Source organism: Dasypus novemcinctus, chromosome 5 (genome assembly GCF_030445035.2).
Source record: "Dasypus novemcinctus isolate mDasNov1 chromosome 5, mDasNov1.1.hap2, whole genome shotgun sequence".
In the NCBI taxonomy this organism is placed as follows: Eukaryota; Metazoa; Chordata; class Mammalia; order Cingulata; family Dasypodidae; genus Dasypus; species Dasypus novemcinctus.
This window is the reverse complement of record NC_080677.1, coordinates 60678150-60701361: the sequence shown is the minus strand read 5'-3', so window position 1 is coordinate 60701361 and position 23212 is coordinate 60678150. Positions and strand designations below refer to the sequence as shown.

Genomic DNA, 23212 nt, shown 5'->3' with positions numbered 1-23212 from the left:
TGCTGATGCAAAATACCAGAAATCTGTTGACTTTTATAAAGGGTATTTATTTGGGGTAGGAGCTTACAGATACCAGGCCATAATGCATAAGTTACTTCCCTCACCAAAGTCTATTTCCACGTGTTGGAGCAAGATGGCTGCCAACATCTGCCAGGGTTCAGGCTTCCTGGGTTCCTCCCTTCCTAGGTCTTGCTTCTGTCTGGGCTCAGGGCCTCTGTTTTCCCCACAAGGTCTGCTGTAGACAATGATGCTCTATGAGGCCTCTCTCCACAAGGTCAGCTGTAGACTATCAGGCGAACAGCTCCTGTCTCTCTCCCCAGGGTTTCTCCTGTGTCTAAGGAGCCATCTCTATTTCTCTGTGTTCTTCTCCTGGTTCAGGTTCTCTCTTCCCGGGGCTTGCTTCTCTTTCCTCTGTGTGAAAATCAAAGTCTTCAACTTTCTTCTTTTGTCATGTCTTTTATCTATGAATTCCCACCCACCAAAGGGTAGGGACTTATTGCCCTACTGACATGGCCCAATCAAAGCCCTAATCATAATTTAATCATGCCCAGGTACAGACCAATTTACAAACATAATCCAGTATCTGTTTTTGGAATTCATAACTATATCAAACTGCTACACACTGTCTGGTGGAGATACACATCTGTGTCTTCAGTTTTATTGAATTAAATTGTAGAAATACCTAAACTGCAAATTTTGAAAGTTACACTGTAAACTCCTCACATTTGTTCTTTATAAAAAGTTGAAGCAGATTAAAATTAAGTCAGGAAAAGCTGGTATAATGAGATTACAAACAAATCCCTTATATTTAGACATAGGCTTAAAGACTTTGTTGTGGGAAGCGGACTTGGCCCAGTGGTTAGGGCGTCCGTCTACCACATGGGAGGTCCGTGGTTCAAACCCCAGGCCTCCTTGACCCATGTGGAGCTAGCTGGCCCATGCACACTGCTGATGCGCACAAGGAGTGCCGTGCCACGCAGGGGTGTCCCCCGCGTAGGGGAGCCCCACGTGCAAGGAGTGTGCCCCATAAGGAGAGCCGCCCAGAGGGAAGGAAAGTGCAGCCTGCTCAGGAATGGTGCCGAACACACAGAGGACTGATGCAGCAAGATGACACAACAAAAAGAGATACAGATTCCCGTGCCGCTGACAACAACAGAAGCGGACAAAGAACACGCAGCAAATGGACACAGAGAACAGACAACTGGGGCAGGGGGAGAGAGAAATAAATAAATAAATCTTAAAATTAAAAAAAAAAGAAACACAGATTCCCATGCCGCTGACAACAACAGAAGTGGACAAAGAAGGCTTAGCAAATAGACACAGAGAACAGACAACCAGGGCAGGGTGGTGGGGGGGAAGGGGAGAGAAATAAAAAAATAAATCTTTTTTTAAAAAAAGACTTTGTTGTAAGGGATAATGAATTAATATTGTTTTATTTAAGTTAAATAGAACTCCATTGAATGCTTAATAGTATCACACAAATTTATATTTATACATGTAAAACCTTAGCACCTGCTCCCTAAGAAATAACTTTTAAAACATAAATTAACAAAATTATCCCTCAGTCTACAATCCTGAGATGACCAGTAACACCTTTATAACTATTGTCCCCACACCTTTTCTATGTTTTTCACAAGAAAAGGGGGTCCTGATGCATATGTTCCAACCTGCTTTTTTCTTTTAACGTACTTGGGGATTTAGGTTTTTAATTTGTAACAGTTATAGCAAGGGTTTGGTTGGTTTTTTAAAGAAAAACACCATAAGCCAAGCTAGGGTTTGGACTTCCTACTTCCAGAGACAGAGTTAGAAGAAAGTTCCTGGGGACTGCTGTAAGGGAGGGGGCGCTGAATAAAATAAGCAATCATTGTTGCTCATTGTAGTCATAGTCACATGGATACTTCCTGCAAGAACTTTGTGTTCAGACTATCAAAATTCATTGAAATTTTTAATGAGAGCTGTTGAAATTCTGAATGAAAAAACATTATTCCCTAAATATATTGCATGAACATTTAAAGGGCTTGTTTTCTGTTTCAAGTCCTGTATCCATTAATGTTCCATTTAAAATTCCTAGAATATAATATTCAGCAGAAGCAGACTCAAATGCTGGAGATGCAGGTGGAGCTCAGCAGTGTGAAAGACAAAGCAACAGAACTGCAGGAACAGCTGAGCTCTGAGAAAATGGTTGTTGCTGAACTCAAGAATGAAGTTGCACAAACTAAACTGGAACTTGAAACGACACTGAAGGCACAGCATAAGCACTTGAAGGAAATAGAGGCATTCAGGTATGTAAACTTTCTTATCATAAACCTGTATTAGTGATGGACTTGGAATATTTTGTCATAAACTTTGCAGATATTATAAAAATATAATGTTATACATGATGTTTAAATATTTTGAAACTGTATATTTATAGAAAAACCTGCAGGAGAGAGGAAACACTAATTAATGTGCTCTCAAAAGAAAGAGACCCAAAATGTTTGCAAGAGATTGCTGCTCTGTATCGTGTGTAATACTTTTTCCGAATTGTAATCTCATGATTAGGAATTCTCATACAGTGGCTTCAGTTCTACTTGAGACTTGCTGTTGAATAAGTTATATAATTATTTATTTCAACCACTAAATTAGTTGAAGTGATTTTTATTATTTCGGTGGAATTTATGGTTGTTACTAAAATATGCAAAGTGCTTAAGAAGATAATACTTTTTATAAGACTTTGATGGCATAGATACTGAAATACTCTGCTTGGCAAAAACACATTCCATGTTCAGTCATTGTTTTGAACAGCGGTTGCATGTACACAAACATGGTGATTCCTGTGTTCAGTAAAAGGCAAGGGCAAATTTTTATTGACATTATTGTACTATAAAAATAAATTATTTGTATAATTGTTTGAATTGGTAAATGATAACTAATTGTTTTACTACTAGAAATAATTTATTTGAATTAATCTTTAATCTGAGGCAGGGCTAGATGGCAGCAGAGGAAGGAGCTCCAAGAGTCAGCTCGTCATTCAGGGTAGTTAGTAATCACCCAGAGCTATCTAAAGACCAGAACAGTATCCTGTAACATCCTTGAAAGTATGGTCAGAGGCGATGGCCCATCTGTAGAGAAGATTCATGAGTAGATTGCGACGGTTTGCTCGGTCGGTAGAGGTGGGGTCTGGCTGCGGACGAGGGGTCGGTCCAGCTCAGGACGAGGGGTCGGTCCCACTTGGGACGAGGGGTCGGTCCGGCAGCAGACGAGGGGTCGGTCTCACAGGGGTTGCGCAGTTCGGCTGACGGGGTCACCTGGCGAAGCCGGCGACGAAGGGGTCGCCTGGAGAAGCAGGCGACGAACTGGGGACAAGGGAGGCCAGGCCCTTGTCGGGGGCTCTCAGGACTGGAGGGCGCACGGCAGAAGAACTACCGCGGAGACGAGGTAAACACGCAAGTCCACTTTATTGAGGGAGAGGCAACAGTTTTATAGGGGCTGGCGAAGGCTGATTGGTCGAAGCCACGCCCTGTTCTGATTGGTTGCCGGAGAAAGGTCAGTGGGAGGTACTGGACGGGGGAGGGGTGGTGATTAGGGATTGGCTGTTGCTGTTGCTGGGGGAAGTGGCAGAGTTTAGTGATTGGTGGCTGCTGTTGCTGGGGTAGAGGGCAGACTTGAGTTTCCCGCCTTGTGCCTGGCTGTTGCTGCTGTCGGGGGGGATAAAAGGGCAGACTGGAATTTTCCGCCCTGCGCCTGCGCAGGGAGAAAGAAGAAGAAGGCATCGTGTGGTGCTATCTGGGAGGAGGGGCGGCCACGGAAGCATGGCTGCCGAGAAGGGGAGACCCGAGGGCACTCTGCGCCCATGCCGAGCTTCCTTCAGGGATGGCGGTGGGCCCGACCAACCACCCTATTATGGGGGCAGTGGTTTGGAATAGGCCTACCGCGGCCGCCGCCCCCCTCCAGGCCAGCAAACCACACTTCAGCCCGAGGGGTGGCCGCAGTAGATCCCTCCACGCCATGGAGGATGGTGCCCCCAGTTCAGGAAGCCTCCAGAGCTATTCTGTGGCTGGAGTTGGAAGCTCCATTTCCCAAAGGAAGGGACAGTTAGCCACCTACTTCAGCTACTGATTAGTAAATTCAGCTGGCTAAAGTATAATCCTGAAAACACCTTAATTTTGAACCTGTCCAAGTTGAAAAGAGACCAGTAGCCACCATTTTAACTGTTTCCAGAATGAGGGGAAACAGGACTGATTGAAAATCCATAATGTCTAGGAACCAGCTTGTTTCCACTGAGATGCGATTGCAGCTCTAGCCTAAACCCTAGTCCTACCTGTGGTAGGGAGGAAGCTGGAGGGACCTGCACCAGCCTCTCCAGGAAACTGCAGGCCATACCGCGGAGGCTGGTGCCCATCTTCCACTGGCGGCACAGACCACCTCAGGAGCTATTCTGTGACTGTAGTTCGAAGATCTATTTCCCAAAAGGAAGAGACAGTTGGCCACCAACTTCAGCTATTGATTAGTAAGCTTGGCTGGTGAAAGTATAACCTTGAATTTGTCCAAGTTGGAAAGAGGCTGATAGCCGCCATTTTGACTCCACCCCCAGCATGAGGGGAAGGAGGGTTAAATGAAAATCACAGTGAAGTTCAGGACCGGCTTCTTTTCCACCAAGATTGGATTGCAGCCCCACCTCCGGCAGGGAGGAAGCTGGGGTAATCTGCAGCAGCCTATCCAGGTAACTGCAGGCTCTTTTGGCCAGCACAGACTGAATAGTCAGACACCTGGACCTTCATCCCCACAATCCAGTAGAATAGGAGAAGAGTTTTGTTTCCTTGGCCTCTCCAGGCAACTGCAGGCATTTTCATCCCACACAAACTGGTTTGTAGAGCACCTTCAATTCCATCTCCATCTCTGCCCCACCTCCATAGGATAGGAGGAGACTGGTGTTTCCTCAGCCTCTCAGGGCAACTGCAGGTGATTTGGCCTGCATAAACTCAACTGTTGGGCACCTGTGGCTCCACCCCCACCCCCAATAGGACAAGAGAGGGACTGTGTTTCCTCAGCCTATCTGTGTAACTGCAGGTGCTTTTGGCCCACACAGACTGAGTAGTCAGATACCTGTACCTCCATCCCCAACCCCAAATAGAATTGGAGGGAAGCTGGATTTCCTCAGCCTTTCTGGGCAACAGCAGGCATTTTGGCATGCATGGCCTGGACTGGCGAGTACCTCTGAATCCACCCCACCCCCTAATTGGAAAGAAGGGGGCTGGTGTTTCCACAGCCTTTCTGAGCAACGGCAGGTACTTTCAGCCTACACTGACTGAACTGTTGGGCACCTGTGGATCCACCCCACTCTCTTATAGGATAGGAGGGGTCTGGTATCCCCTCTGCCTCTCTGGAAAAGAGTGGATACTTTCAGCCTACAGAGACTGAACTGTCAGGTGCCTGTGGATCCACCCCTATTGCCCATTAAGATAGGAGGGGGTTGGTGTTTCCTCAGCCTTCCAGACAACAGCAGGCACTTTTAACCTACAAAGACTGAACAGTTGAGTGTTGATTCTTCTGTTCCCACCCCCAGAAGGGCAGAAGGGACAGTACTTCCTGAGCCCCTCAGGGCAAATCCAGGCATATTCAGCCCACACAGATTAGATTATTGGGCACTCCAGAGGGTCCATTTCCATTGCTGGCAGGGGGCAGGAGGGGCCAATGCTACATTAGTCTACCTGGGCAACTCCAGTCATTTTGGACCTGTATGGCATAGGTTGCTGCCTATACCCACAGCTCCATCCCCGCCCCAGGTAGGGGAGGTAGGGGTGTGACGCATCATCAGTCTCTCCAGGCAACTACAGATGGTCTTGGCCTGCACAACTTGGATTATTATACATGGCTGTGGCTCTCACCCTATCCCTGGCAGAGGAGAAAGGAGGCGGGAGAAGTTTTTTCATTCCTGGGCCAGTGTGGGTAGCTGTAGCCTCCACAGCTTATGGCTCCAACTGTATCCTTGGCTCCTACTACACAACCAGCAAGGGATAAATACAAGAAAATCCTAAGCTAAAGGAAGAAACTGCACCCAGAATAAATATATCTAGCAAGCCAGATGCCAAGACAACCACAAAAAACTTACAATCTCTACTAAAAAACATGACGATATAGCCCAGTTAAAGGAACAGGATAAACCTCCAGATGGCATAAAAGAGCTGTGACAGCTAATCATAGATGTTCAAATAAATCTTCTTAATAGATTCAATGAGATGGCTAAAAAGATTTAAGATATTAAGAAGACACTGGGTAAGCACAAAGAAGAATTTGAACATATTCTTAAAAAAACAGATCTTATGGGAATGAAAGGCACAATAAATGAGATTAAAAATACACTGGAGGCAAATAACAGCAGATTTGAGGAGGCAGAAGAAAGGATCAGTGAGCTTGAAGACATGGTCTCCGAAAGCAAACATAAAAAGAACAAATGAAAAAATGAGTGGGAAAAAATTGAACAGCATTTCAGGGAAATAAATGACAGCAAGAGACATGCAAACATACATGCCATTGGTGTCCCAGAAGGAGAAGAGAATGGAAAGGGGGCAGAAGGAATACTTGAAGAAATAATGGTAGAAAATTTCCCAGCCCTGCTGAAGAACATAGATACCCATGTCCAAGAAGCACCACATAACTGTAACAGTTTGATATTAATGAATTCCTAAAAAGAGATATTGATTATCTGGTAAACTGGGTAGTTCCTCTGGGCATGATTCCCTTTGATTGATTTAAATTAAAAGGCTTTATGTTTATTTGACTAAATCAAGATTAGGGCTTGATTCAACCACATCATTAGGGCATGCAGAGTTGAGTCCCCACCTCCTTGGTGGGCTATATAAATGGACATTCAGTCAAGAACGTAGAAGAAATACACAAGGGAAGAGTGCTCTGTAGACACAGCAGAGGAGAGAAATTTAATCCTGCACCCTGGGGAGAGAGATGAGCCATTTGCCTGATAGTTTATAACCAACCTTGTGAAAAGAACAGAGCAGCTGAGCTAGAAAGAAATGAGCCCTCCAGCCTACAGCTGAGATCAGAAGAAGCTGGGCCCACAGAGCCTTAAGAGAAAGAGAAAGGCTGAACCCTCACAGACATCATTCGCTATCTTGCTTCAACACATGGCAAATGAGTTTGGGTGAGAAATCAACCTTGAGTTGTACTCTTTAGGGCCTTGTAACTGTAAGCTTTTACCCCAAATATTTCTGGTACTTTGCATCATGACCCCTTTGGCTGAATAATACAGTACCCCCTTCCAAATAAATCTGAATAAACCAACTCCAAGACACATACTAATCAGAATGTCAAATGCCAAAGGCAAAGAGAATTCTGAGAGCAGCAACAGAAAAATAATGCAAAAACATATAAAAGATATCCAATAAGATTGTGTCACTTTCTCATCACAAACCATAGAGGCAAGAAGGCAGTTGTATGATATATTTAAGATATGGCAAGAGAAAAACTACCAAAAAAGTAGAGGGTTAGTTTAGAATATTTACAGATAAACAGAAACTGAGGGAGTTTATAACAAATCAGCTTTACAGGAAATACTGAAGGGAATGTTACAGCCTGAAAAGACAAGACAGGATAGAGACACTTGGAAGAGTGTCTAGAAATGAAGATTTTATCAGTAACAGTAATTAAAAATATCAAGAGAGTGGTGAAAATGAAATATAATCGATAAAACCCAGAAGCCAAAATGGGTGAAATAAGAACTGCCTTTACAATAATAACATTGAATGTTAAAAAATTTAACTCTCCAATCGAAAGACACAGACTGGTAGACTGGATAACAAAATGTGAGCCATCTGTATGCTATCTACAAGAGACTCACCTTAGATCCAAGGATACCAATAGATTGAAAGTGAAAGGTTGAAAAAAGATAGTCCATGCATGCAGTAATCAATAAAAAGCTGGAATAGCTACACTTAAATCGGATGAAATAGACTTTAAAAGTAAAACTGTTGTTAGAGACAAGGAAGAACATTTTATATTAATAAAAGGGGCAATTCACCAGAAAGAAATAACAATCATACATGTACATGTACCTAACCAGGATGCCCCAAGATACATGAGTCAAACACTTGCAAAACAAAAGGGAGAAATAGATATCTCTACAATAACAAGAACAGACATCTGCACACCAATGTTCATAGCAGCATTATTCACAACTGCCAAAAGATGGAAAGAGTCTAAGTGCCCAACAACCAGCAAATGGATAAACAAAATGTGCTATATACATACAATGGAATACTATGCCACAGTAAGAAGAAAGGAAATCAGGATACGTATGATAACATGGGTGAATCTTGAAGACATTATGCTAAGTGAAGTAAGCTAGACATTAATTTAGTTCACTAATATGAACTAAATATGAAGAATAAATGCATGGAGTTAAAAAGTAGAGTATAAAGTTATTAGAAGATAGGAAGGTTGAGAAGAACTACTGACGCTAATGTATATAGAAGTTTTAATTGGCTAATGGGTATGGGGAATGGCAGGAAGAGACGAGATGTGGAGGTGTCTTAGAGACTTGGAGCTGCTCTGGATGGTGCTTCAGGGGCAATCACCGGACATTGTAAATCCTCACAGGGCCCACTGGATGGAATGGGGGAGAGTATGGGCCATGATGTGGACCATTGACCATGAGGTGCAGAGGTGCCCAGAGATGTACTTACCAAATGCAATGTATGTGTCATGATGATGGGAATGAGTGTTGCTGGGGGGGGAGTGGTGGGGTGGGGGTGGTGGGGTTGAAGGGGTCCTCATATATATTTTTTTAATGTAATATTTTTACAAAATCAATTTTAAAAAATAATAAAGTGAAAAAAAAACACAATTACTCAAAAGAAAAAAAAAAGAAGTTTTAATTAACTTGACTGTTAAAGAGTAGAAATGAATGGAGTTAATGGTAGCACATTATAGTGAGTAGAACTAATGCAGCTGGTTTATACATTGATTGTGGTTTAAAAGGGTAGTCTGGGCATGTAAATGTCATTTGAAGGAAAGCTGGAGAATAATCTAGGGATTGAATAACATAGTGAACCCAGAGGTGGATGAGAATTGTGGTTAATAGTATAAATACAAGAATGTCCTTCTATGAGCTAGAGCAATTGTATGTTACTATTGTAGGGTGGTGGGAATATAGAGAAGCATGTGGAAAATGCTGGTGTGACCTATGGACTGTGGTTAACAGCAATACTGTAATTATTCTTGCATCAGTGCCAAAGATAAACTGTGTTGATAATGGGTAGGTATGGAAAAATTGTGCCAAATGTATGCTATGGACCATGGTTTGTGGTAATAGTCTGATGATATTATCTCATAATCTGTAACAAATATTCCAACACGGTGTGGTATATTGGTGAAAAGGTGTTGTATGGGAAATCTACACATGTGCATGCTTGTTTTGTAAATTCACAACCTCTGTAATAAAAATATATTCTTCCAAAATAGAGTGGGTTGTGGGAAAAATACACCAAATATAAGATATGGACTATAGTTAGTAGTAATATTTTGATGATGCTCCTGCATAATTTGTAACAGATGTTCAACAGCAATGCAAGGGGTGATAAATGGGACCCTGTTATGATGTTATGCAAGTCTATTTTGTAAGTTCATAACTTTTACCATACGCTTATTGATATTCATGTGTAAATGATATACTTAATTAAAATACATATTTTTTAAAATCTTTACTGTTTACATGGTTTATATCTTTCCTTTTACCTGATTTAGAATATGCCTCAGTCCTAGTGGACAGCTTTTCAGTGGAAATTGTTGTTGTTTTTTCACTTAGAATAGACTTTGTCAAAATAGTTTTATGAAAGTTCATTTGTCTGTCTGATTTAGGTTGGAAGTTAAAGAAAAAACAGATGAAGTCCATTTGCTTAATGATACATTAGCAAGTGAACAGAAAAAATCAAGAGAGCTTCTGTGGACTTTGGAGAAAGAGAAAGCCAAATTGGGACGCAATGAAGAACGGGATAAAGAAGAACTTGAGGTATTCGTTTAGTTTTTAAATGTCACTGGGAAATCCAAAACAAACAACAGAAAGAGCCGCTGGCTGTATGTTGAGTCCTAGTTTAGTGTTACCTAAACTGTATTATGAGGAAATGGTAATGGTATGATGATTTTTTTTCATTTGTATTGCTACATCCAAGAATGCACAAAGACTATTGTGCTACAACATGTGTTTTTTGTTTGTTTGGTTTTGGTTTTTAAAGAGATACTACCAGTTGAACCCAGGACCTTGTACATGTGAAGCAGGAGCTCAACCACTGAGCTGCACTTGCTCCCCAACATGTGGTTTTTTTTTGGTTTTTTTTTGGTTTTTTTTTTAAAGATTTATTTATTTATTTAATATCCCCCCCTCCCCCGGTTGTCTGTTCTTGGTGTCTGTTTGCTGCGTCTTGTTTCTTTGTCCGCTTCTGTTGTCATCAGTGGCACGGGAAGTGTGGGCGGCACCATTCCTGGGCAGGCTGCTCTTTCTTTTCACGCTGGGCGGCTTTCCTCACGGGCGCACTCCTTGCGCATGGGGGTTCCCCCACGCGGGGGACACCCCTGCGTGGCACGGCACTCCTTGCGCGCATCAGCACTGCGCATGGCCAGCTCCACACGGGTCAAGGAGGCCCGGGGTTTGAACCGCGGACCTCCCATATGGTAGACGGACGCCCTAACCACTGGGCCAAAGTCCGTTTCCCGCAACATGTGGTTTTGTTAATGCAAATTAGTACACGTATGATTGGCAAATAGGGACATCATGTCTGTTAATGTAAAATAGTGTTCGTCCATGTAATGTTTTCTCCTAGGCAAAGGGAGTAGTCATAGTGGAAGCAGAATTACCCAGTTCCACCTGCATGATATTTTCTGGCAGCAGGAGCCATTGCTACTACATTTTAAGACTATTTAAAATGAGTCCCTTCACTCCACGCTCTCACAGAGAAACACTCTCAGTCTTTCATGGTTTTCAACTCAAGGCAGGTTGCTCTGTGTCCCATTCTCAGTTTAATGGGAGCCCCACTGACTCAGAGCTCCACTTCATCCTCATCATCCCAGTACCTACTAACTCTGTGCTAAAAAATCATGTTGCCCACATTTCTGCCCTATTAATTTGATTTTCTTATTTTTTTATTTTAATGTTTACTTGTGTTCCCCAGACTTAATGAGTTCTGCCCAGCAAGGACATGTTTTCTTCCTAGTACTAATTTTTTTTTTCTTAATTAGAATAGTTGTGGGTTTATAGCGCACTCATGCATAAAATACAGAATTTCCATAGATACCAGCACCTATCCCCTCTGTTATTAACACCTTGTGTTGGTGTCATACATTCATTACAATTGATAATAGCACATTTTTATAAGTGTACTATTACCTGTATTCCATGGTTTAATTTAGGGTTCACTGTGTAGTATAGATCCATGGACTTTTTTCAGATTTTTCTAGTATCATATATATAACCTACATTTCCCCATTTAACCACATTCAGATATATGTTTCAATGCTTTAATTATGTTTACAGTATTGGGTTACATCACCAACATCCATTAACAAAATATTTCCATTGTTCAAAGAGAAACCTTGTACATTTTAATTCTTAACTCCCTATTCCCTATCCCCCACCCCATCCCTTGGTAATCTATATTCTAGATTCTGACTCTATGATTTGCTTTTTCTTATTATTTCATATCATGAGATCATACAATATTTGTTCTTTTGTGTCTGGCTTTGTCACTCAACATAATGTCTTCAAGGTTTGTCCTTGAGGCATTTTTCTCCCCAGGTACTAATTTTTTTTCAGATTATTACAAATTTGCTTAAGTTTTAAGTAAATTGCCCCTAATCCTGCTTTCCCCATAAGCCCTACCATTTTTAGCATGTGATATTGCAAAATACAAGATTTTTCAGGAACTTGTGTTGTATCAGAAACACTTGTATTTTTAAAGGTTGTTCTTAGGGGAGCTATATCCTGTTTTATATTCTATTGCCAGAGATAATTAATGTTTTGAAAGAAAGGATTATTTAGCCTACCTATCTTTTGTGTCTATTTGATGAAACCAGTACTTTGGCTACGCATACTGTCAGGGCTCTAACCTCTAAAAATGAGTTTAATGAACTAGAGAGTCATTACCAGTTCTATAACCAACTCTTACCAACTTAATTAAGACATAGTTCTATACTTATAAAATATTTTAACTAATATTTTAAAATTCTAAATTTCATTTTCTCCTACAAGGATTTAAAATTTTCACTTGAGAGTCAGAAACAAAGGAATGTTCAGCTAAATCTACTTTTGGAACAACAGAAACAATTATTAAATGATTCGCAGCAAAAAATAGAATCACAGAGAGTGCTGTATGATGCCCAGTTAGCAGAAGAACGAGATCGCAACTTAGAGCTTCAAGTACTTCTTGAATCTGAGAAAGTTCGAATTCAGGAAATGAGAAGTACCTTGGATAGGGAGCGGGAGCTGCATGCACAACTGCAGGGCAGTGATGACAGCGGGCAACCTCGGCCACCCTTACCCTCTGAGGATCTGCTTAAAGAGCTACAGAAACAGCTAGAGGAAAAACACCGTCGTATAGTAGAATTGTTAAATGAGACTGAGAAATATAAACTGGATTCTTTGCAAACAAGACAGCAAATGGAAAAAGATAGGCAGGTTCATAGGAAGACTTTGCAAACAGAACAGGAGGCCAACACTGAGGGAAAGAAAAAAATGCATGAACTCCAGTCCAAAGTGGAAGACCTTCAGCGCCAGCTAGAAGAGAAAAGACAACAAGTTTATAAGTTGGACCTTGAAGGAAAGCGATTACAAGGAATTATGCAAGAATTCCAGAAGCAAGAACTAGAACGAGAAGAAAAACGAGAAAGTAGAATTCTGTATCAGAATCTTAATGAGGTACAGTGATACTTTGTTTCTTTTTATATTTCATGAAAGACAATTATAGCCCCTTTATCATCAGATTTTGGTATTAGATTCATTGAGTTAGAAAGCCATGATTAAATCCTTTAAAAATGAAATCTGTAGTTTATTTGGAACATAAACAATGTTTGTGTTTTTAAGAAAGAATGTGTGATATGCTCTTCATTTATAATTAGTGCATTTTCTTTTTCTGCTCAAAATTGGCAGCCAACCATATGGAGTTTAACCAATGATAGAACTAGAAATTGGGTTCTTCAGCAGAAAATAGAAGGAGAGACAAAAGAATCAAGCTATCCTGAAGTGACTGAAATGAATGGAGGAAGAAGTAGCTGTAATCATGAATTAGAAATGATCAGACAAAGGCTTCAATGCATGGCTTCAAAACTTCAGCATCTAGCACAGAAAGCTTCTAACAGGTTGGACATTTCTGCTTGACCTTTGGAAATAGTGTCCTTAGGCTGGACAGAGTCCATTACTGCCCCTTGCTAATAGCTAGCCAAGTGAAGACTTGAAAATTTAAAGTTAATGCATCTTTACATTAGGAGGTGATATTCTTTAGTAAAAGTCATACACCTGAAACCAAATATCTTGATACCTTGACCCAGGGAAAGAGAACAAAGAAAAAATGATAGGTGAAGCAGAATGTGGCCTGAACTGCAGTATTTGTATTGTTTGCTGATAAACACCCCAAATTGAGGTGTATTTTGACTTTGTGTCTTTTCTTTAAGACTACAGTTTGAAACAGCAGATGATGATGACTTCATTTGGGTCCAGGAAAATATTGATGGAATTATTTTACAACTGCAGAAATTAACTGACCAATCAGGTGAAGAGGTAAGACTTTTTTCCTTAAATTGTTTATTTTGAAATAATTTCAAACTTACAGGAGAGTTTCAAAAATAATACACAGAATTCCAATATGCTCCACCCCCAGATACCCAGATCCACCCATTTTGCCACATTTGCTGTGCCATTCTCCCTATCATCCATCCATCCATCTATCCATCTTGTAAACACCTGAGAAAAGATTGTATACATCATGCTGCTTGAACACTTAATATTTCCATATATATTCCTTAAGAACAAGGCTATCCACTTATGTAACTACCTTCAGTAAGTTCAAGAAATTTAGCATTGATACAAAGTTTACAATCTGTATCCCAATTTTTTTCTATGTCCCAATTAAAGGTAAGACTTTTTTAAGCTCTTTGCACAGTATTGAGAGCAAAAATTAACAGAAACTCTATTGATCACTTAGGCAGCATTTTTTTAACTTTTTATTTATTTTAAATATTAGTGTTTTCCTTACCCCAATGAAAGAGTGAAAGTTTGGGGAGAAATTAACTTTCATTATCCTTCTTGAATAATGCTCACCTTTTATTGTATCAAGAGACCAGTGTTGGGAAGCAGATTTGGCCCAACAGATAGGGCATCTGCCTACCACATGGGAGGCCCAAGGTTCAAACCCAGGACCTCCTGACCCATGTGATGAGCTGGCCCACATGCAGTGCTGATGAGTGCAAGAAGTACCATGCCATGCAGGGGTTTTCCCCCGTGTAGGGGAGCCCCACACGCAAGGAATGCGCCCCAAAAGGAGAGCCGCCCAATGCGAAAGAAAGCGCAGCCTGCCCAGGAATGGTGCCGCACACACGGAGAGCTGACGCAGCAAGATGACGCAACAAGGCGAGATATAGATTCTGGGTGCTGCTGACAGAATACAAGTGGACACTAAAGAACACACAGCGAATGGACACAGAGAGCAGACAACTAGGGGGAGCGGGTAATGGGCGGGGAAGGGGAGAGAAATAAATTAAAATATAACCTTTGAAAAAAAAAAAAAATGAGAGAGACCAGTGTCTTTAGAGTGGCTTGTACCCTCTGCTGCTCTGTCCTTACCTTCCATCCAGTCCCCCTGCAGTCTGGCTACTACCCTCAGTACTGCACAAACCACTGTTAGAATGCTACCAATGTCTTCACAGTTGTCTACTCTGGTGAATTTTTCAGTCCCTGTCTTTCTTCTCCAAGGCATTTGACACTTCTCACTTCTTCCATCTTCTTAAAGCTTTCTCCTTCCTTGCCTTTTGTGTCAGTATTCTTTCATTCTTTCTTTAGTCACCTTCATGGGTTTCTCTTCCTCCAGTCCATTGTCCATCTCTTCCTCTAACTCTCACCATGAAAGTTCAGCCATCCCCCACAGCCTGAGCTCCCACTAGACTCAATTACTGAATAAATAAATATATTGAGCTCCTACTATGTGTCAGTTACTCTACTAGGTTCTGGGGATACAGTGAACAAAATGGACAAAAATCTCACCCTGAAGGAGCTTACTTTCTAGTGTATGATGGTTCTAGTCTAGACCTTTTTCCTGAGGTCCAAGATTATATCTTCAGTTGGTTACTAGGTATCTTGCCCTAGGAAAATATACCCCATAAAGACTCCGTAGGGAGCTCACAGGTACATTTCAAACTGAACATCTTCCCATTTTTTTTCTTGCTCAACACCCACATTGCTACTTATAGTCCTGATGATGGTCTAAGTATCTCCCAGTTATGTAGAAAGCTGGAACTTGTTATAGACCACCCTCCACCCCTACCTACATATCCTGTGCCTCTGCCTCCTAAATATTCATTGCATTTGCTCATTATTTTCCATCCCTTAGTCATTGCCTTCATTTAAGGTCTTTGACATTTCTTACCTAGTTTGTTGTAACAAATACCTGAATCACCTCTCTAACACCAGGATCTATATTTCCTAATTCATTCTCCTTTGCACACTGCTGCCAAAGTAATCTATCAATAACACAATAATTTTATTGTGAGGCACACCTCAGAGATATCACAGGCTCAGTTCCAGATCTACACAATAAAGTAAATATCTCAGTAAGCGAGTCAACACAAATTTTTTGGTTTCCCAGTGCGCATTAAAGTAATATTTACACTAAAGTCTATGATATGTGCAATAGCATTATGTCTAAAAAAATAATGTACATACCTTCATTTAAAAATATTTTATTGCTGAAAAATGCTAACCATCGTCTGAACCTTTAATGAGTTGTAATCTTTTGACTGGTGGAGAATTGTACCTCAATGTTGATGGCTGCTGACTGATCAGGATTTTGGTTGCTGAAGGTTGGGGTGGCTGTGGCAATTTGTTAAAATAAGACAACACTGAAGTTTGCCACATCAATTGATTCTTCCTTTTATGAAAGATGTCTCTGTAGCATGTGATGCTGTTTGTAGCATTTTACTCACAGTAGTTCCTTCAAAATTGGAGTCAGTCCTCTCAAACCCTGCCCCTGCTTTATCAACTAAGTTGATGTAATATTCTAAAGCCTTTGTTGTCATTTCAACAAAGTGCACAGCATCTTCACCATGAGTAGGTTCCATCTCAGGAAACCACTTTCTTTGTTCGTCTGTAGGAAGCAATTCCTCGTCCATTCAAGTTTTATCATTGCAGCAATTCAGTCTCTAATTCTGCTTCTCTTGTTAGTTCTACCACATCTGCAGTTAATTTCCTCCACTGAAGTTTTGAGCCCCTCAAGGTCATCCATGAGGTTTGAAATCATCTTCTTCCAAACTCCTGTGAATGTTGCTATATTGACCTCTTCCCACGAATCACGATTATTCTTACATCTAGAATGGTAAATCTTTTCCAGAAGATACTCAGTTTACTTTTTCCACATCCATCAGAGGAATCACAATCTGTGGCAGCTATAGCATTACAAACTGAATTTATTAAATAATAGGACTTGAAAGTCACAATGCCGCCTTGATCCGTGGGCTACAGAATGCTTGTTGTGTTAGCAGACCTAAAAACAACATTAATCTAGTTGTACATCTCCCTGGATGACAGGTACATTGTCAGTGAGCAGTCATATTTTGAAAGGAATCTTTTTTTTCTGAGCAGCAGGTCTCAACAGTGGTCTTCAGATACCTAGTAAACCATGTTCTAAGCAGATACGCTGTTATCCAGGCATTGTTTTTCCATTCATAGTGCACAGGCATACTGGATTTAGCATAATTCTTAAGAGCCCTGGGGTTTTCAGAATGGTAAATGAGCATTGACTTCAACTCAAAGTCACCAGCTACATTAGCCTCTAACGAGGGAGTCATCTTATCCTTTGAAGCTTTGAAGCACGCATTGACTTCTCTCCAGCTATTAAGAGATGTATGGGGAAGCGGACTTGGCCCAGTGGTTAGGGCGTCCATCTACCACATGGGAGGTCTGCGGTTCAAACCCCAGGCCTCCTTGACCCATGTGGAGCTGGCCCACGCACAGTGCTGCTGCGTGCAAGGAGTGCCATGCCACGCAGGGGTGTCCCCCGCATAGTGGAGCCCCACGCGCAAGGAGTGCGCCCCATAAGGAGAGCCGCCCAACGTGAAAGAAAATGCAAGCTGACTAAGAATGGCGCCACCCACACGAAGAGCTGACACAACAAGATGACACAATAAAAAGAAATACAGATTCCCGTGCCGCTGACAATAACAGAAGCGGACAAAGAAGACGATGCAGCAAATAGACACAGAGAACAGACAACCGGGGTGGGGGGGAAGGGGAGAGAAATAAATTAATCTTTTAAAAATGAAAAGGAAAGAGTGAGTCTTCTTTAAAAAAAAAAAAAGATATACGGCATTGTCTTCCAAAGCAAGCTGATTTGTCTATATTGAAAATTTGTTATTTAGTGTAGCCACTTTCATCACTGATCTTAGGTAGATCTTCTGGCTAATTGCTACAGCTTCTATATCCGCACCTGCTGCTTTTATGTTATGGACATGGCTTCTTTCCTTAAACTTCATGAACCAACTTCTCCTAACTTCCACCTTTTCTTCTGCAACTTCCTAACCTCTCTATGCCTTCCGAGAATTTAAGAGAATTATGGCATTACTCTGGATTAGGATTTGACTTAAGGGAACATTGTGACTGGTTTGCCAGACCCCTAAAACTTTCCAAACCATCACCAGTAAGGCTATCTCACTTTCTTATCATTTGTGTGTTCTCTAGAGTAACACTTTTCATTTCCTTCAAGAAATTTTCCTTTTGTATTTACAACCTGGCCAACTCTTTGGTGCCAAAGATCTATCTGTCATTCTTTTTCAGCTTTTGGCATGCCTTCCTTGCTAATCATAATCATTTCTAACTTTTGATTTAAAATGAGAGAACGTAACTCTTCCTTTCACTTGAACACTTAAAGGCCATTGTAGAGTTGTGTCTCAGGGAATAGGAAGGTCTAAGGAGAGGGAGAGAGGGGAACGGCGAGTCCATGGAGGAGTCAGAACACACACAATATTTATCAATTAAGTTTGCCATCTTATATGATGTGGTACATAGAGTCCCAAAACAATTACTTTAGTAATATCAAAGATCACAGTTCATATATAGTCATAACTATAATAATGAAAAGATTTGAAATATTGCAAGAATTACCAGGATGTGACACACAGACATGAGCACATGTTGGAAAAATGATGCCAATAGATTTGCATAACGCAGGGTTACCACAAACTCATTTTGTTAAAAAAAAAAAAAGAAAAAATGCTGTATCTGTGAAGCACAGTAAAATAAGGTATGCCTCTAGTTCCCTAAAAACAGGATACTCTCACTCAAGCTTTTGTGTCTTTATACATGCTGTTCCTTCAGTTTAATATACCCTTCCCTCTCTTTTTTCCTGCTTATTATTTAAGACTTCACTCAGCCATCATTTCTTTGTGAAATCCTTCATATCTGTCCACATTTTATATACATTTATTCACCTTTGTGCTTATGTGCCCTTATGCGATTTTTCCTCTTTCTAGCCCAGCTTAGTGTCTCCAAATACTTCATGTGGCTCATTGACTGAAAGACTACTGAGACAAAATGCGGAGCTGACAGGGTATATCAGCCAACTGACCGAAGAAAAGAATGATTTAAGGAACATGGTTATGAAGCTGGAAGAGCAGATCAGGTGGTATCGACAAACCAGAGCTGGTAGAGATTATGTACGTCTATTTTTAGCCTGTCTGCATATTAGAAATAGTCCAAAATTACAATTTCTGCATCCTATTTTAATTTTTAACCCTGATAATATGAAAACTATCAAGTACGTGATTCTTAGTAGGGCCTATGGAAACTTTTTAGGGGTGAAAATAATAACAGCTATTGTTGCTTGGGAGCATTCTCTGTAAAAGATTCTGGTTTATATACGTACAGAATCTCTAATCCACACCAGCCTTGCACATGAGAAAACTGAACTGAAATTAGTAATCGGTAGTCAAACCAAGTTCTACTTTTCTCTATAGCCAGATGCTTTGCTATGTATAGACTAGCAGCAGATGCATGTTAGGAAAAGTTTAGTGAGAAACATTTATAAAAAGCCCTAGGAATGTTCAAATATCAATCCTTACTTTTCAGTTCTCAGTGTTCATGGCTCACCATGAAAGATACAAATTCTGTATTTCACTCTAATAAACAACTCCTGGGATTTACTTTAAAAAAAACTTTAAAAATTTTTGCTGGCTCCAGTAATCAACAGAAATAAAGACAGGAAAGACCTATAGATGACTTTATAGTCACATATATCCACACAGCCTGTGATGTGATCCGCTTAAATGTATACATGTCAAGCTGGTTTTTACCTTACTTTCCCAATGCACTATTTTAAGCCCAAGCTCAGCATTTGGACCCAAATGGTCTACCTATTTTTTAGTTCGAAGCTTTGCTAAGTCTGAACAACTTCTCTGAGACCAGACTTTCACAAGGATTTTTGGTTTTAAAGCTCATTAAAACTGGTCATTAAAAGGACTATATACTTAAAAATTATTCTTTAATGTTAATTGGTGATATTGGCTTTGACTTCCCTGAGGTTGGAAGCCTGAACTTTCTGTATCTACCATGGGGATATCTTGAAGATATTTAATTCCGTCTTCAAAGAATTGTCCTTAAAAATCACGCAAGTAGGTTTTTGTCTCTGCAGTCTTCTAGGTTTCCATTCAGTGGTGGCACCAACATTGAAGCCATCATTTCTTCTGAAAAAGAAGTCTGGAACAGAGAGAAGTTGGCTCTCCAAAAATCTTTGAAAATGGCAGAAGCAGAAGTGTACAAATTGAAAGCTGAACTGAGAAATGAGGCTTTACTTCAAAATCTGAACCCTGATTCTGAACATGCCACTTTAAAGGTGGGAGACCTCTTCCCTCTAACCATGAGATACATCACATCTGGTCATATGCGTTTGTCTTGTTTCACCTCTCGCTGGCATTAATCAAGTAGACTAAAGAAATGCAGGTGGTGCTCAGTCTGTGTCTCTAGATTTCTTTACTCAATCTGTGTTGTGCATTCAGGACTTCAGCTGTTCACAAAAGATTTGTGAAGAGGCATGCCTAGAACTGGGACCAGATCAAGTGCAATTAACAGTCACGATAACAGCACCTTGGGATCTTGCTCCCACTCCCCATAGTCTTGCCCCTAGAAGACCATAGAATATTATCTTTTCATTTCCCAACCAAAGCTCTACCACTGTCAGTGTAAGAGCCTTGTGTTCAGTAGGATGGTAAACCCTTGAAAAGCCTCTCTTGAAGGACTAATACTGAATTTTATGGTAAAACTACCTTATTCAGTGAGCATAAAATTTAAAAAAAGGGGGGAGGGGGAATGTTTAGAATATTTCTTCTTGCTATGAATGTAATTTGTGACTCCTAAAGCAACAGTACACATTGACATTATAAAAGTTAAATAGATTAATGATCAGAATAATAAGTTGTTCTCTGTAATTGAGAAACTTTAGACAATAATGGAATGACAGAAATATTTTAGTGAATATGATGAATAGGGGCTGAAATTCAAAATAATCAAAAAGCACACTGAAACTGTAAGGTTAATATTCAGACTCCATTGACTAAAAAGCAAAAGTGAAAAAGTTGAAATCACCTTTACTTTCAGCTTTGCTGATAAAATAGAAAATAATAATGTTACCTGCCATTCCACTAACTCTTCTTTTTAAATAAAATCTAGATTATCTTCCCCTTTATGGAACTGATTGGAAATAATCTGTCTCTACTTAGGCTAACTCTCTGCCCAGCCTCTGTGTTGGCGTTCATTAGGGCTCTAGTTCTGGCTTATATTCTTTACTTATTCTTGCCCTGAGTAATCTGATCCACTCCCAGTGGTCTAACTTTGGCCTAAACCTCTCTTGTGGGCTCCAGAAAATGGGTACCAACTATTAATATGTCTGGTTGTAGTTTGTCTGTCCCATGGTGTATCCCACAGTTAGCATGCTCAAAATTGAACTCCTTATCTTACCACAAAACATGTTCTTTACCCATCCTCTTCATCTATCCAGTTGTCCAATTCAAAAGCAAAGAAGTCAACCTTGATTTCATTCCCTCCTTTTCTCCCTCCATCCAGTATGTCACCAAAGAACACCCTTTCACCCAACAAAATGAGGAAACAGAAGCACAGACTACTTTAGACAAGAGTCTTATAGCTGACAAGAGGTGGGCCAGGATGTGAGCGTAGGTAGTCTGACTCCAGGACCCATGCTCTTAATTGTGCTGTATACTACCAGGGACTTGTGAAAAAGAAACAATGCCTTATTTAGTTGAACTTCCTTACTTGGAAATAGAATGCTTCTGTTGTAGTGGACTTTCACTTAATGTAAAGTCCAGGATCCTTTAAGAGCATGAAATATTCAAATCTGTATCTTAAAATCGTTATATGGGTATTATATTGAGACAGAAACCAGTGGCACCTAGCACAGTGCCTGGGCATTGTGAGTGCCCAGTAAACATGAGAATATTCTCATGGGAGTAGATAGGCTCCTTTCTGAAACAGAAGGCAGAGTCATTGCTTTGGAGGTTTCTGGTTAGATCTGGGAGGACTTCATTGGAGTAGCTGTAGGCTTCTGAGACTTATTATTGTCCTCAAATCTTCAGGATGGTTCCAGGGACTCAAGACCCACCCCCTAAGACTTTGTAAGGATCTATAACATGTAATTCATAGATCAAAATCAGTCTGCCAATATGTGCATTTGTTTTTCATTTGGATTGAATTGACACAGTTCTTATCCATTTCCTGTTGTTTTATACTCTACTCACCCAAATATTTTGCTCATTTATGTTGTTTATGTGGCCATAACTACATAGGTTTGATTGAGGATTTGGGCCAGACACTGACCTGCTGTAGCAACTACTCCTTTTGGTCAGTGGCTGAGTGCTGGGCATTTTGCCTACTGGTAGTTTGGGGGTTTAAGATTTATTATCTTAGTCCCATATTATATCTGCTAGGCCTCTCCAAAGACCATTTAAACAGGAAAACCTCCCAAGTAGTTTTTTGAACTCTTTAAAAAACAATTTTCATATTAATGGAAGACTTTATGGTTTGACACTAGCCAATACAGTAAAAATCAGCTATAGAAAGAACAAAACTCTATGGCAGGGTTCCAACAACCTTCCAGAATCATTGATCTCTTTTTGCTTCAATTCATTTCTCTCCTTATAGTAAAGGTGGTCTACCTGTGATGCAGTAGAGACTCATTGGGTGAATTTATGTAACATAATGTTTGCGTTGCAAGGGCCACAAGTGCACACCACTTCTACTCTGGATTCCGAAAGAACAATTAGAATGACTTCTTAATAGTCTTCATGTTCTTCCCTTCTTTAAACATAGAGAATTTATGGTAAATACCTGAGAGCAGAAAGTTTTCGGAAAGCTCTCATTTATCAGAAGAAATACCTGCTGCTGTTACTGGGTGGTTTCCAAGAATGTGAAGATGCCACCCTGGCCCTGCTTGCCCGGATGGGAGGGCAGCCAGCCTTCACAGATATGGAGGTGATCACCAACCGTCCCAGGGCCTTTACCAAGTTCCGGTCTGCTGTCAGAGTATCCATTGCTATTTCAAGGTAATATACTTGGGAGGAAAATGCATTTTAATAGACTCTCTGAAATGATTATTTTTAAAGCAGTTGTATTGAGATATACTCACATGCCATACAGTCTATCCAAAGTGTATAATCAATGGCTTTTAGTATAATCACAAAGTTGTACATCCATCACCACAAAAAATTTTAGAACAATTTCATAACTCAAAAAAGAAAAGCTCCATACCCCCTTAGCAGTCACCTCTCAATCCCTCTATGAAAGGACTGTTTCTAATCCTCACTCTTTGCCTTGTCTGTTTTACTCTCTTCATAACATGAGACATTTGCCATCACTAAAAACTTAGCTGCTTATTTCTTTCTGTGTCTTCACCCTTTTAGCAGGGACACTTTGTGTTGTACTCTATAGAACCCTATGGAAAGGACCTTTCCAGATACAGGC

At 40.5% G+C, this 23212-nt stretch overlaps 1 protein-coding gene across 8 annotated transcripts in view; it reads left to right on the top strand.

Annotated features, from left to right (window-relative positions):
* AKAP9 (A-kinase anchoring protein 9) overlaps window positions 1–23212 on the top strand; it is a 202505-nt gene that overhangs the window by 170752 nt on the left and 8541 nt on the right. For all 8 annotated transcript variants that reach the window (XM_058297001.2, XM_058297000.2, XM_058297003.2 and 5 more), the window contains 8 exons: window positions 2072–2282; window positions 9853–10003; window positions 12236–12901; window positions 13133–13341; window positions 13654–13759; window positions 18718–18900; window positions 19875–20075; window positions 22562–22794. In XM_058297001.2, the coding sequence (XP_058152984.1) occupies window positions 2072–2282; window positions 9853–10003; window positions 12236–12901; window positions 13133–13341; window positions 13654–13759; window positions 18718–18900; window positions 19875–20075; window positions 22562–22794 (1960 nt within the window). The remainder of the gene's footprint in view (window positions 1–2071; window positions 2283–9852; window positions 10004–12235; window positions 12902–13132; window positions 13342–13653; window positions 13760–18717; window positions 18901–19874; window positions 20076–22561; window positions 22795–23212) is intronic.